Source organism: Dermacentor variabilis, chromosome 2 (assembly GCF_050947875.1).
Source record: "Dermacentor variabilis isolate Ectoservices chromosome 2, ASM5094787v1, whole genome shotgun sequence".
NCBI classification, from domain to species: Eukaryota; Metazoa; Arthropoda; class Arachnida; order Ixodida; family Ixodidae; genus Dermacentor; species Dermacentor variabilis.
This window is the reverse complement of record NC_134569.1, coordinates 180,441,462-180,454,507: the sequence shown is the minus strand read 5'-3', so window position 1 is coordinate 180,454,507 and position 13,046 is coordinate 180,441,462. Positions and strand designations below refer to the sequence as shown.

Below are 13,046 nucleotides of genomic sequence, written 5' to 3'. Positions count from 1 at the left end.
AGGACTCTTCCAGCGCGAGAAGAGCTACCGCCAGCTAGATGACATGGCCGAAGCTGCCGATAATTTCTTAGAGGCTCAGAGACAGCCCAATTTGTTAGTGTTCCGGCAGAAATCGGAAGGCATTAACCATACAGAGAAAACTGGAAGCTCATCCAAGAAAGTTCCAATGCGATGTTTCGTATGTGGAAAACTGGGTCATGGGGTGTCGGACTGCCGATCTAAGCCGAGGCGACCGTACTGCAGATATTGCCGTAAGCCCGGGCATGATGTCAAAGCCTGCACCTAGAGAAATGATCCACCAAGGACGTCTTGCCTGTTGTCGCCAGAGGAGCGCCTGGAAGAGTCAAACGCAGTAGTAGCCGAACGAGACATAACTAGCACGGTGAAGACCCACACAAAGGCTTTAGCACGCAGGATGCCAGTGCTAAAGGGCGCCATCTTCGGACAGACCGCGTCAGTCTTGCGAGATACGGGAAGCAATACGCTGGTCGTGCGTCGTTCCCTCGTACCAGACAAGGCTCTGACAGGTACCACCGCTAAGCTTGTCCTGGCGGATGGCAGCACCATTGAAGTTCCCGAGGCTAAGGTTGAAATTCATTCACCTTATTTTTCTGGTACGTCGATTGTCAAGTGTATGACAGCTCCTTTATATGATGTTATTATAGGAAATGTACCAGGATCACGAGAAGCTCATGACCCAGATAAAACCTGGACAGAAAGGCTGAAGAAGAACCCCATCGAAGATGGTATAGCAAGTGGGAAAAGAACCAAGGGAGAAGATCATTCCCCGGATGCTTTCCTGGTCGGCATCAAGAGCCGAGACCAACAGCCGAAAACATCCACGATCAATATCAGCGCCTTGAAAATAACCAGGAAGGATCTTGCCACGGCCCAGAACGAAGATAAGACCTTAGAGTCTTGCAGGAACAAAGTGGGTCAAGTGTTCCAAGGCAAAAGATTGACATCCTACTCATTCGAAGTAGTAAAGGGAGTGCTGTATCGTCATTGCTGGCTACCCTCGGGCAAAACGACCCAACAAGTGGTAGTACCCCAAAAATTGCGTGGCCAAGTGCTCACTTTGGCGCACGAAAGCCTGATGGCAGGACACCAAGGAATCAAGAGAACGATCGATCGTGTTCTAGAATCCTTCTACTGGCCAGGAGTCCAAGAAGCAGTGAGAAGATACGTACGCTCTTGTGACAATTGCCAGCGAACGTATCCTAAGAGCAAGGTGGGCAAGGCACCTCTTGGTCGCTTGCCTTTAATAGACACTCCATTTGAAAGAGTGGCGGTGGAGATAATTGGACCCTAAAGCCTACGTCAAATAAGGGTAACCGATACATACTGACCCTGGTGGACTTCGCTACCCGATATCCAGATGCGATAGGTTTGCCGTCGATCGATTCGGCTACGGTGGCCGAAGGACTGATAGAAATGTTTTCGCGCATTGTATTTCCACGTGAGATACTGTGCGATCAGGCCTCCTGTTTCACGTCGGACCTAATGAGAGAGATAAATGACTTGCTGGCTATCAAACATCTAAGCTCGACGCCGTACCATCCCATGTGTAATGGTCTGGTGGAGCGATTTAATGGCACGTTGAAACAAATGCTACGCAAGATGTGCCTAGAAGAACCAAAGTCATGGGACCGATTACTAGCACCCCTCTTGTTTGCGTATCGTGAAGTGCCTCAAGCCAGCATGGGGTTTTCTCCTTTCGAGTTGATCTACGGTCGACACGTCCGAGGCCCACTCAGTCTACTTAACGAACTATGGACAGGAGACCACCTATGCGAAGAAATCAAGACCACATACGGGTATGTCTTGGATCTCCGAGATCGTCTGGAAAAGACACTACGGTTGGCACAAGAGAAGTTGTCGCGATCTAAAACGACCCAGAAAAATTACTACGACCGGGGAAGCAAGATGCGCCAGCTGAAAGTTGGTGACCGTGCCCTTATCCTGCTTCCAACGAGAGCCAACAAACTGTTGATGCACTGGAAGGGGCCTTTCTTGGTCACAGGAAAGAAAAGCAACTTTGATTACTGGTTGGATTTGGGATGTACCACAAAAGTGTTCCATATTAGCATGCTGAAGCGCTATGAAGAGCATGAACCGGAAAGTTCCCCACAGTCAGCATCATTCATCGTGGTGGAGGAGGGCGAGACAGACACCCCTATACCTACCTTCACAACAAATAAGGGCCCGGGTACAGAAGCAATTAAGCTTGGCGATGACCTTCAAGAAGATCAACGTGCAGCACTTCGCAGGCTCCTAGCCACCCACATGGCTGTCTTTTCCGAAATACCCGGAAAAACCAACTTACTGGAGTGTCGTCTTCAGCTCACAACTTCTGAACCAATTACACTCTGCAATATCCATTACCCCTCGCAATGAAAGAGGTGGTCGAGAAAGAAGTGCAAGGTATTTTACAGCTTGGGGTGATCGAACGGTCCGACTCGCCTTACAACTCTCCCTTGGTGCTGGTAAAGAAGCCCGACAAGAGCTACCGTGCTTGCATCGATTTCCGTCGCATCAATGATGTTCTGGTTTCCGACGCAGAACCTACACCGAGTACGGACGTGATCTTCGCTGAGGTAGGGACAACAATATTATTTTCCAAATTTGACCTCACCAAAGGATATTGGCAGGTGCCACTGGACAGAAGCTCACGGCTAAAAACGGCATTTTCCACCCAATCCGGACATTATCATTTTCTCTACATGCCTTTTGTGATCAAGACAGCATCCGCAGTGTTTACTCGATTAATGAGAATTCTTCTCCAGGGAATCCCCAACGTAGTTCATTACATCGATGACGTTCTCATCGCTACGGCAACCTGGGAGGAACATATAGAAACCATGCATTGTCTGTTGAAAAGGATCCGAGAAGCCGGATTGACAATCAAGCCTCAGAAGTGCGAAGTCGGCGTAACATCGATAGTTTTCCTGGGTCATCGAATAGGAGGCGGGACAATTCATCCAGTGGAAAGCACGATCGCAAAGATTGCTCCAGCTCCCCGACCCGATACTAAGAGACAACTGCGTTCTTTCCTCGGATTGGCGGGATACTACCGCAATTTGATACCTCACTATGCAGAGAAGGCACAGCCTCTGACGGAAATGACAAAAAAAGGGAAAAGAACAAGATATGTTGGAACACCGAGAGAGAAGCCGCCTTTGAAGCACTAAAGCAAGAGCTAGCATCTGGACCCATAGTAAAGGCTCCTGACCTTAAAAGAGTGTTCACACTACGCAGCGACGCCTCTGACGCCTGCATTGGTGCAGTCCTTATGCAGGAGCACGATGGAGTTTTACACCCCGTATCATATGCCAGTCGTCAACTATTGCCTCGAGAGCAGAACTACTCGGCAATAGAGCGAGAATGCCTAGCCTTAGTTTGGGCTATAGAAAAGTTCCATATATTTTTATATGGCACACACTTCATAGTTCAAACTGATCATCAACCATTACAATATTTATCACGGGCGAAACACCTAAACAGCAGAGTGCTGCGATGGAGCTTAGCACTACAAGAATATACATTTCATGTAGAACATATCAAGGGACCTGAGAATGTTGGGGCGGACAACATGAGTAGAATACAAGAGGGTCTACAACCCTACGCCTCTTCATGTTACCGTTACCATAGCCAGGTTATCTTCACAATGCCATGCTATTAGCCTTTGACGCTACCATTTTTTTTACATGGTGTGCTTTCTTTGAATTAGTGTTTTCATTAACGGTTTCATCTGCGTGCTTAGTGAACTGTGCGTTGGAACCATACAGCGCAATCTCGTGGACAGATCATGACTGTAGTGTTGTGCGCAATCTCGTGGACACACCATGACTGTAATGTTGTGAACTATGTCGCGCACTGAGCGGCAGTTTTTCTTCAGAAAAACTTGTTAAAAAAGGGGCTTGTGTGATGTGTGGTGCGCGACATGGTGCGGTGATCGGGACGGTCAGGAGCAGACGACACTGAGTGCACGCGCGCCGAGGTGGAAGAAGGAAAACAACGACGCCGAAGAGCGTCCGGCGCGAGAACGCGCGGCGCATGAAAAACAACAAAAGGAAGAAAAGCAACCAATTAGAAAAGACCATGGGGCGTCAGGCAGCCAATCCGAGAATGCCAAATCGGCCAGACCAGAAGAAAAAGCGTGGTGCGCTCGCAGAACGAGAGGACACGCAAGGAGACGCAGCCTGGGGAGACGCCAGGAGAGTTCCAGGAAGCAACGGCAGGAGGAGGTCAACCACCGGAGCGGGCGTTGAAGACGGGCCGTCGGGTTCCCGACCCGAGCCGCCAGGACTTCACCCGACCGGGGCCTCCTGGCAACCTGTTCCTGCGCGTCGCCCTGAGCGGGCCGCCAGCTGCTCAAGGCCGGTGAGCTTCTGTGCCCGTGGGCGAGACGAGAACAGTCGGGCTTCGGGCCCGAGTTCTACGCCAGCTGCCCGGCCAGAACGCCACCCCCGTCTGTCGTGCCGCCTGCGGCCCGAGGCCGGCGTTCGAGCTTCTGTGCCCGTGGGCAGGACAAGAGCAGTCGGGCTACGGGCCCGAGCTCTACACCCAGCTGCCCGGCCAGAACGCCGCCGCCGTCTGCTCGTGCCACCAAGCCGCTCGCTTTACATCGCCTAGCCAGAGCTGGCGCGCTCCGGTCGCCCTGTCGGTCAGCTTACACCGCGACCTATGGTGGGACCGGCGCCACTCCTTTCGCCTGCTTGTCGCCGCGTCGCCGCGTCGCCGCGTCGAGGCTGTTACGCGTCCCTGCCCTCGTGGCAAGCCTGCACTCGCGCACTCGTTAACCTCATGCAAGCCCTATGTGCGTTCCTTGCCGCAATGTCTGCTTGAGTGTTCATTTTAGGCATGCTTTCTATTTCCTTCTATTTACTTTATGCCTCTTTTTAGTTGGATTAAAAGTCTTTGTGTGTGTGTTCAAACCAACGGCTTTGTCCTCAATTGGTTTCTCGGAGGCTCCGCCTAAGAGAACCGTCATAACCTTTTGGGTGCACGAACCTTTGCCCCCATATTTGAGGCATCACATATGTATATGTCATGCCTTGCTATGTTACATGCGGCATTTGCCGGTTATATTTCAACACCGTTCTACCACTAAGGTTGCTTATACCTTGTCTTACATTCTTGACAAAGTTATGCATCGTAATTTCGACAATGATAGCCCTTATACAAATATCATGAAACAAAAGATCGACAGTGCATGCCTTTTACGTTAATTCTTCTGAGACTTCTATATTACAAGTGCGAAACAGGAACATAACCCGAAAATGATGTAATTTTTTTTGTGCGTGTGGCTGTGCATAACCTCGGGGATCGACTCGCTTTGCAGGCAGAGCCATGGCAGGGCAGCTGAGCAAGCGCGCCCGAAATAAAAACTACTCACACAGTTACTGGGACCCAAATGTCGCAGCAAATCTCGATTCTCGCTCCGTGATCTGGACGCAAGAGGTCACGTGTTGGGCCACCCAGTGGCTTCACGGAGAGTTCGCTTGCCAACACTAGCTGTGTACACGTAATGCTCCCTCCTATATTTTTTCTTCCTCCGTGACCCGAGAAGACGACAGCCGCCGAATGCTGGAAGTGCAAAACTAAATTTTTCTGTGGATATTCTTAGCGCATTTGCATTTCGCCATTTTTAATACGTCAAGTATCACGAACATTGCTAACGTTGCGGACGTTTTGGTGGCCCTTGATAAAGTAATATTATTAATATTTCTCGTGACGTTTTCACGCTTCTAGTCAATAGTCGTACGAGGACGTCATGACGTCATCATGTGAAGATAAGGTGGCGGGGCTTTGACGGAGCCGTAGGAGAGGATGACCGATATTTACAGAGGCATTGTACGGTCCCCGCTCCATGGAGCTGAGTAACGTTTGGCTCAAGTTGTCATAGAAATATTCTTCCATGTCTAGTAAGATTTATTTACCATGGTCAAAAAGTGTTCCAGGGCCGCTGGAGCCCTGAACCACACTGAGCTCAAAAGCGAGCGAGCGATTTCTCTCATCTTCGCAGCTCTCCTCGCGGGCACTGGCTCTTCTTCACCGGGTACTTATTTAGAAGCCATATGGACACTACGTGAGTACCAAAAGTCACGATGGCGATATTTTCTGGTTCAAAACACTATGAGTCCCACCGCTCACCAGGACCTCGAGGCCTACCGGGCGTTACAGAAATAAGTGGGGCAAACATGTACAAAAATCATAAAAATAATTACCGCAAGAATGCACAATTAAAGGTGCATTACAGCATATATTGTTCTAGTGAAACGCCAAATACATCGAGCTGATTTTCTTTACTACTGTAAGGTGGGTAAATGTTGCATTGTTGATTTATTTGAATGACAAATGAGTCAACAAATCTGCCTGGTTTTAAAAGAGAGAGCTCTTGTAAAACCAGGCAGAAGCTTCGCATTGATGGTCCGCACGAGATGCGAAATCACTCTTTAAAGAGTGATTTCGCATCAATTTAGATGCCACATTTTGAAGGAAAAAAAGAGTGTCGCGAGGCCTTTTTTTACGGAGTGAGGGTAAAGTTTAAAAAAAGAACGTGTTGATGTCTATCAAAACCACCATTTGATTATGAGGCACGCCATGGCGGGGGACTCTGGACCACCAAGGGTTCTTTCAGATGTACCTAAACCTAAGTACACGGGTGTTTTCGCCCCCATCGAAATGCGGCCGCCGTGGCCGCGATTCGATCGCGCAACCTCGTGGTTAGCAGCCCAACACTATATTAACTAAGCAACTACGGCGGGTGTGAAGATAACGTAATTTTTTGGTGTAGTTACATGGTGGGGGGGGGGGGCAATGAGAGAAGATTTCTTCGCAAATACGAAAGAAAAAAAAGCCAAGCCAGTTCTATAGTTGTTTCTGCGGCAGCACTTTGACTCATTTTATTCGCTATAGAAGCAATACGCGTGCTACTTAATGGCAGCCTTCTTATCCTTGAGCCTTTCCTTTTTCTGCATGGTCAGCTTCAGCTTGTCCCTCTTCAGACGCAGCACTTCTAGCTCCAACTTGCGCTTCTCTTGTTTCAGGACTAAATCCTCCTCCAAACTTCCCTGGAGCAGCACGCCAGCAACCCTGAAGGCGTCGAACGCGCTCGATACCTTCCTTGACGCCTCCACAATGCACTGAACTCTCTCCGCTGACGGGTCCCGTAGCTTTTCCGTCGTCTTGGAAAAACTGCGTGCCCTGTCACTTTTGGTGAGGTCGAGCGGCCAGCCTAAGAAGCCTCCCAACTGTTCGTTCGTTGTGGCCGGCTTTCTCGGCGGCGCGGACGAAGTCTGCTGTGGCTTGTCGCTGCCGGCGCTTGTCCTGGCCGTCCGATCCAGGCGCGGACCAGCGAAACTTGGCTTGCGACAGCAGTGCAGGGGACTCCAGTACTTCCTTATGGGAGTAGTCCAGCTGGAATCGCTAGGGGAAAAGAACAATGGAGAGCGCAAAGCAAAGGCGCTTTCCATTTTCAAGCCGTCGGACAAGTACTCCTTGAGGTCCTCCAGCCGCCGCTCTTCGGTGTCGGATAATTCTCCCATCTCCGGTCTATCCTCCACTCCGGCCACGCAGTCTCGCGTCTTCGGCTGCTGCACGCTGAAATGCGAAAAGGTAATGCTACAGTAAATGGCATTTCGAACGACCGCCGCAATGAGTAGCGAAAGAATGAAGCGTACAATGTTTCGCACGCCTTGTACGCCTGATTTCTGCGCTGCAGTAGATTTAATTTAGGTTTTCAACTAGCTCTTTCTTATACCTTGTTACGGCGAACGCGACTAGCAACAAGCCGGGCCCATTCATAGTGTCACGTGCGTTTCTACATGCCAGTACCCTGCATGATTACTGCTGCCGTTTTACTTTGTTTTCTAGTGTTGCTATAAACCATGACTGATAGCTACAACAAAGAAGACGTGCGCGTCTTATCAATCTTTTGCGGTTGTCGTTAACATATACCTACGTTCAGAAGGCGCAAAAGGCGTTCTTGCAGCCAAACGCATTCCGCGTCTCTGAATACATGGTGCTGATAGCGAGACTGCACGATGACGGGGTGGGCGCGCGGACGCCACGAGCATCCGTGTAATTGCTACTGCAATAAAGTTACACCGCGATGGCTGCAGTGCACTCCACGACGAATATGCACTCCAAGGCTTTGGTAATGAGTGGACCCAGCCTTCTTCCTGATCCGGTGTCCTCACCGAAGCGACAAGTCTGTGGTAAGCTTCTGAGACCGGAGTCGAACAGTCAGAACTGCGCTCTCGTATTGGTAACGTACCGGGGTCAAGCTGGACCAGATAAAAACAAGATGGTGGCTCGAAGCCTGAGCTGGTTGGTTTACGTTGGATGTGGCAAGCAGTGGAAACGAAGCGACGAATCACTCGTCTTGTTGTACACAAGAAAGACAGATTTTGCTTAAAGAAAAAGCTGGGAGATCGGCCTGAGCTAGTGAGCCTGCTAGTCTGCACTGGAGAAAAGGAAAAAGGACATGATGCTTTGGCAAGGAATAATGAGTAAAAAAACAGAAGGAGTTGATACGTATGTACAGCCGCGAGAAAAGTTGGCAGACGAATACTGCGAAGAAAGAAAAAAAAACGCAATTCTACGCAGCCTTCACATATGTAGGCTGAAATGAAGGGGTACGACCTGCATGCGCGTGTTCTACCAATGCAATGTGCTCGCCTTGAAGTGATTCGACGTTATGGATTGGCGCTGGAATAAATTTTAGTTTTTGCTGATGCTGGGTGGTGTACAAGCTTTTGCTCGAGTCTATGCGACCCTAGTAATGCTGCTCGTCCAGTCCCGCGGCATGCATCAAATTCAATAAACAAGTCAAAGCAGGATTGAAGCTCTAATCGATTAACAATGGAGGAACAAGGAAACGGAGATCAGACGCCAACATTTTAATAAGAGGACTCGAAGAAACATTGTTGAGCCTCACGAAGACAAATCCCTTGTTCGCAGTCAGGTTTGGCCTGAGACTCGTATTGCTTGCCCGCGCTTTTGATGAAGCTGGAAGAGTCCATGACAATAATGTTTTGATGACAACTAGAATCGATGTCTCGTCGCTGTATTGTAGCCACCGAGTAAGACAGACTCATGTTCATTCGTTGACCGCGCGCTTGATGGCAATGCGGATGGAGAAACATAGGCCAGCCGACGAATGATAGTTTATCGCTTTCGCGAGCTTTCTTTTCACTATATTATACGGCAGGGCTTGTTTATTCATGATGATGTCCCTACTCGTGGTGATTACCCTAAGGGCCCGATTCTTGTCCCTTAGGGTAAATAAATGAAATGAAATTAATAATTTCCGCCACACGACAGTGGGACAAAGCGAGACACGTAGCTCTGTATAGACTTGTGCGTCTCACTTCATTTCGCTGTCGCGCGCCTGCGATTTCAATGACACAAAGTAAGGTTCATAATTTTACAAACCGCATAACGTTCACTAAACATTCGCGCACTAACTAATCAAGCATGGTGTCAGACGCGCACAAACACGAACAGATCTCACTCGATGACCGGTAGCAGTCACTCGCAAAACGCTGGCACGACGCAGAGCTCTGGCAGCAGGTAGCGTGCTTACTTGTCTCGAATCGAGTGTTTCGTGCTTCGCTCGCTTCACCATTTCAACTGTGCGGCTTCTCCAAAACTCAGATTACGCGAGCCCCAACACTACGCGCGTGGGAAGACAGTGCGCACGAATCCAACAGCCATCTCGGCTCGCCCTTTGTCCTCGCACCCGCCGTCGACGACCTGCAACGTACGGCGTGCGGGCCGCGTATGTGCTCAGCCGCGCGGGCAGCAATGGTCGTGCCAGAGGAGGAGACGGGCGCTCAACTCCTCTCGTCCAGCCCTGCGGCAGTGCGGGCTCCATCACGTGACCTTGAACATTGGTCGCGCAGGAAGACGACACGCATCGACCCCGTCAACTTTCTTGGCTCGCCCTCGGATGCTTGTCGTCGCACTGGCACACCACGTGACCACCAACGTACGGCGCGCGTGGCACTCATTCTCTGCGTAATCGGACTTTATTCGGGACAGCACTGCGACGGCGACGACAAAAAATTATCCTCGAGGGTCCGTGTATTTCGTACCCCAATAAGAAAGCTTATTCGAATTTTTTCGAAGCCCTCCACTACGGGATACATCACAACCCCCTGTGCTTTCAGGACGCCTATGTTCGTCTGTTCTACTGCAATAAATATTGTTTTCGACAACTGCATCAACCTCCATCCTTCAAACATAGCTGTATAAATTGGTATTTAATACGGAAAATACATTTTCGCGGAATAATTTATGAGAAGCAACCCAAACGCTATTTTAAATCGCACGATGTGTCTGCGAACATCGCACCATGTTGGTTCGCATAAGTTGTACAGGCACTCTTTAGACATAGTGAAAAACTTGTAACTGCGACAACTAATATACCTTCTGGACTAAAGGTCAACCTCTAATTTTGGTTTATACTCCAATGTAAATTCAGCATACACGGTTAATGTATTATTATTATTATTATTATTATTATTATTATTATTATTATTATTATTATTATTATTATTATTATTATTATTATTATTATTATTATTATTATTATTATTATTATTATTATTATTATTATTATTATTATTATTGCTGCTATTATTTATGTAAACATAGAAGCACACAAAGGAAACAGGGAGCGAGCAAGCTAAGAACTCCCCCGAGAGGGCACAACACCTGCCTACTCTTTCGGGAGGAGGGAATGAAAAGAGAGGAAAATAAAAAACGAAGAAATAGGAAAGCTAGTAGGAAATAAACAAATTTCAGAGACACGGACAAAAGAGAGTAGGAACACGAAAAAAAATGTCTATAAACGGGAGGCCAAATCAGTTTTCTGCATGAAAGTTAGCAAGGTTCTATGGGCCTGTTCGCGTTGAGCAGCACTCCCTCTCGGAAACAGTCAATCGTCAAGGGTCGTAGACTTGAGTCCAATCAATCCATATTCCTTAATTAGCAGCACACCTTGTGTGGCGAATGCGGGATACTCCAATATAAGGTGTCTGACAGAAGCCACAGGACGTACACAACGGACTGCTAAGTGTGATCCTTTTACGCACCATAAGCATGTGATAGATTTTCCAGAACTTCGACATGCGTCAGATTCTGTGTTCTTTTAAGTTCCGCATAAAGTTGCCCATTCTCATCTTCAGACCTTCGAAATGAGTGGAGGGAGAAGGGGAAACAGTTCTTTATTTCTTGATTGCATTCCTAGATTATTCTTCAGTGGTCTTGATATAATTTCTCATAATCCGGCCGGAAGTTCACCTTGACTTTAACTTTCGCCAGAATGTGTTCCACGGAAATTTATTTCTGTCTTCTCTCAGAAAGCATCGTCAATGTCATCAAATACTCTAACACTCTCGTAGCTAATTATTGTCCAAGCTGACAGCAACGGCCTCTGCAAGGTTGACTAGCTCGGTAATTGCAAGCCAATAGTCGTTCGGTATGCTTGTGGCCCACACGCTCTGGTAAAAGAAAATTCTGCTCTGTCTATCGCCACGCCTGAATGCAGCACAAATGTTCACTCCAACGTGATTCGAATTTTGAACTTCAATAAAACTCGGAACAGTCTCGCAAGGCCTGGCATGGCAGGACAGCCCCGTCGGGCCTAATTTCGCTGTGGATACTCGCATAAGATACACATTTACAAGTATCGTTGATGAGCTCCACATTTATTCGCACAGCTATTTTGTCTACCTGCACTATGTGCAACTACGATGCACTGAGCATGTCAGCATGAATAATAGTTCTGAGTGTATGCGTGAGAATGCGACAACCATTTGAGAGCGTGACACAGAACCTAATACGGTTCTTGGTTTTTTCTTCTTTCTTTTCCGTTTTCTTCGGTCATATATAGGTGCTCGTGAAATACATCCCCTTTGCCACCACATTTTCATCAAGAAACAGCTGTTTCTGGGAGTGCTTTAAGGGTACTTATGGCCGCGCTTAGGGCAGCTACATTACCTGACCGTGTTCCCGCCAGGTGCAGGAGCATGGGGGACTTGTGTCTGCATCTCTTGCGGGACTCGGCGACTTAATCCTGTGGCTTCGTCCACTTAGCACCTGTGCTGGGAATATGCATGAGAGGAATACATTATAGAGAGAGGCAGGCGCGTTAACATTTGTGCTCTAGCCAGATTCTCAGCATTCGGTTAGGGGAGAGGAGAATAAAATGTGAAGCAGAACTGGGAATACCACGATTAGGAGAGAAAGGCTCATGCACATGAATAAAATTTTAAAAATGTGCATGGCAAGTATTGTTTTTTTTTCTTTTTCTTCACATTACCATGTCATGTTCACGCCACCTCTCAGGAAATCTCCACCAGCTTCCATGGTCCAGCCGGCAGTGCACGGAGTTTCCATTCTTGAACAGTCGTTTCCTCCCTCCCCCTCTACTCCCTTACATAAAAACAGCTCCAAACTCCCCTCCATTTTCTTATGCCGAGGAATTTTGTACATTGCCCTTTCGTCCATCAGCCGAACTTCCCCGTAATGCATGTTTGAAAAGTTGGTAGCATGTTCGAAAAAATGGCATTTCTAAAGATCGGCCCGATTCCAACAACTTTCAGTTAGCAAGGTCGAGAGAGTGCTCGTTTCTATTAACGTGCAATTTACTACACTCAGTCGTAACTGCGTCATAGCATAGTCGTGCTGCGTCATAGCAACGTAGTGGTCAGAATTATAAAATTACTACAGCGCAGCAGGAAAGTTACGAATAAGAGCCGTAATTTCGTGTTATTGTAAAAGATTGTTAACTCCACGTTTTTAACTGAAAGTTGTTTATATTTCACGAATCTTTCGAAGTATTTCCTTTTCAATTCTGTTTGATCAGTTACTCTGGTGCACTTCTGTGAAGTCCGACAGATAGACGAAGGGGCCAGGTGCTACATTTCTGGGCATGATGTATTACAGAATCTCTTCGTGAACAAATCTAAAGCAAATAAATTAGACGCTTAGACGGTGGCACTCCTTTCATTGCCTTATTATATCGTGTTCAA

At 48.0% G+C, this 13,046-nt stretch overlaps 1 protein-coding gene across 1 annotated transcript; it reads right to left on the bottom strand.

The window, feature by feature from the left end:
- Positions 1 to 6,935: 6,935 nt before the first annotated feature.
- On the bottom strand, positions 6,936 to 12,103 carry LOC142570577 (uncharacterized). The gene is made up of 2 exons (XM_075678949.1): positions 12,013 to 12,103; positions 6,936 to 7,605 (listed from the first exon to the last, which is right to left on the bottom strand). Exons 1-2 carry the CDS (start codon positions 12,060 to 12,062, stop codon positions 6,936 to 6,938), a joined length of 720 nt encoding a protein of 239 aa, XP_075535064.1. The 5' UTR covers positions 12,063 to 12,103.
- Positions 12,104 to 13,046: the final 943 nt, after the last annotated feature.

What these genes read in the sequence shown, in the direction of transcription:
- LOC142570577 (XM_075678949.1), bottom strand. Translation starts at nt 12,062, where the DNA reads ATGCAGACACAAGTCCCCCATGCTCCTGCACCTGGCGGGAACACGGTC. An exon ending in CCTGGCGGGAACACGGTCAG is followed by an intron (nt 7,606 to 12,012) that starts GTAATGTAGCTG and finishes TTCGCATTTCAG; the next exon opens with CGTGCAGCAGCCGAAGACGC.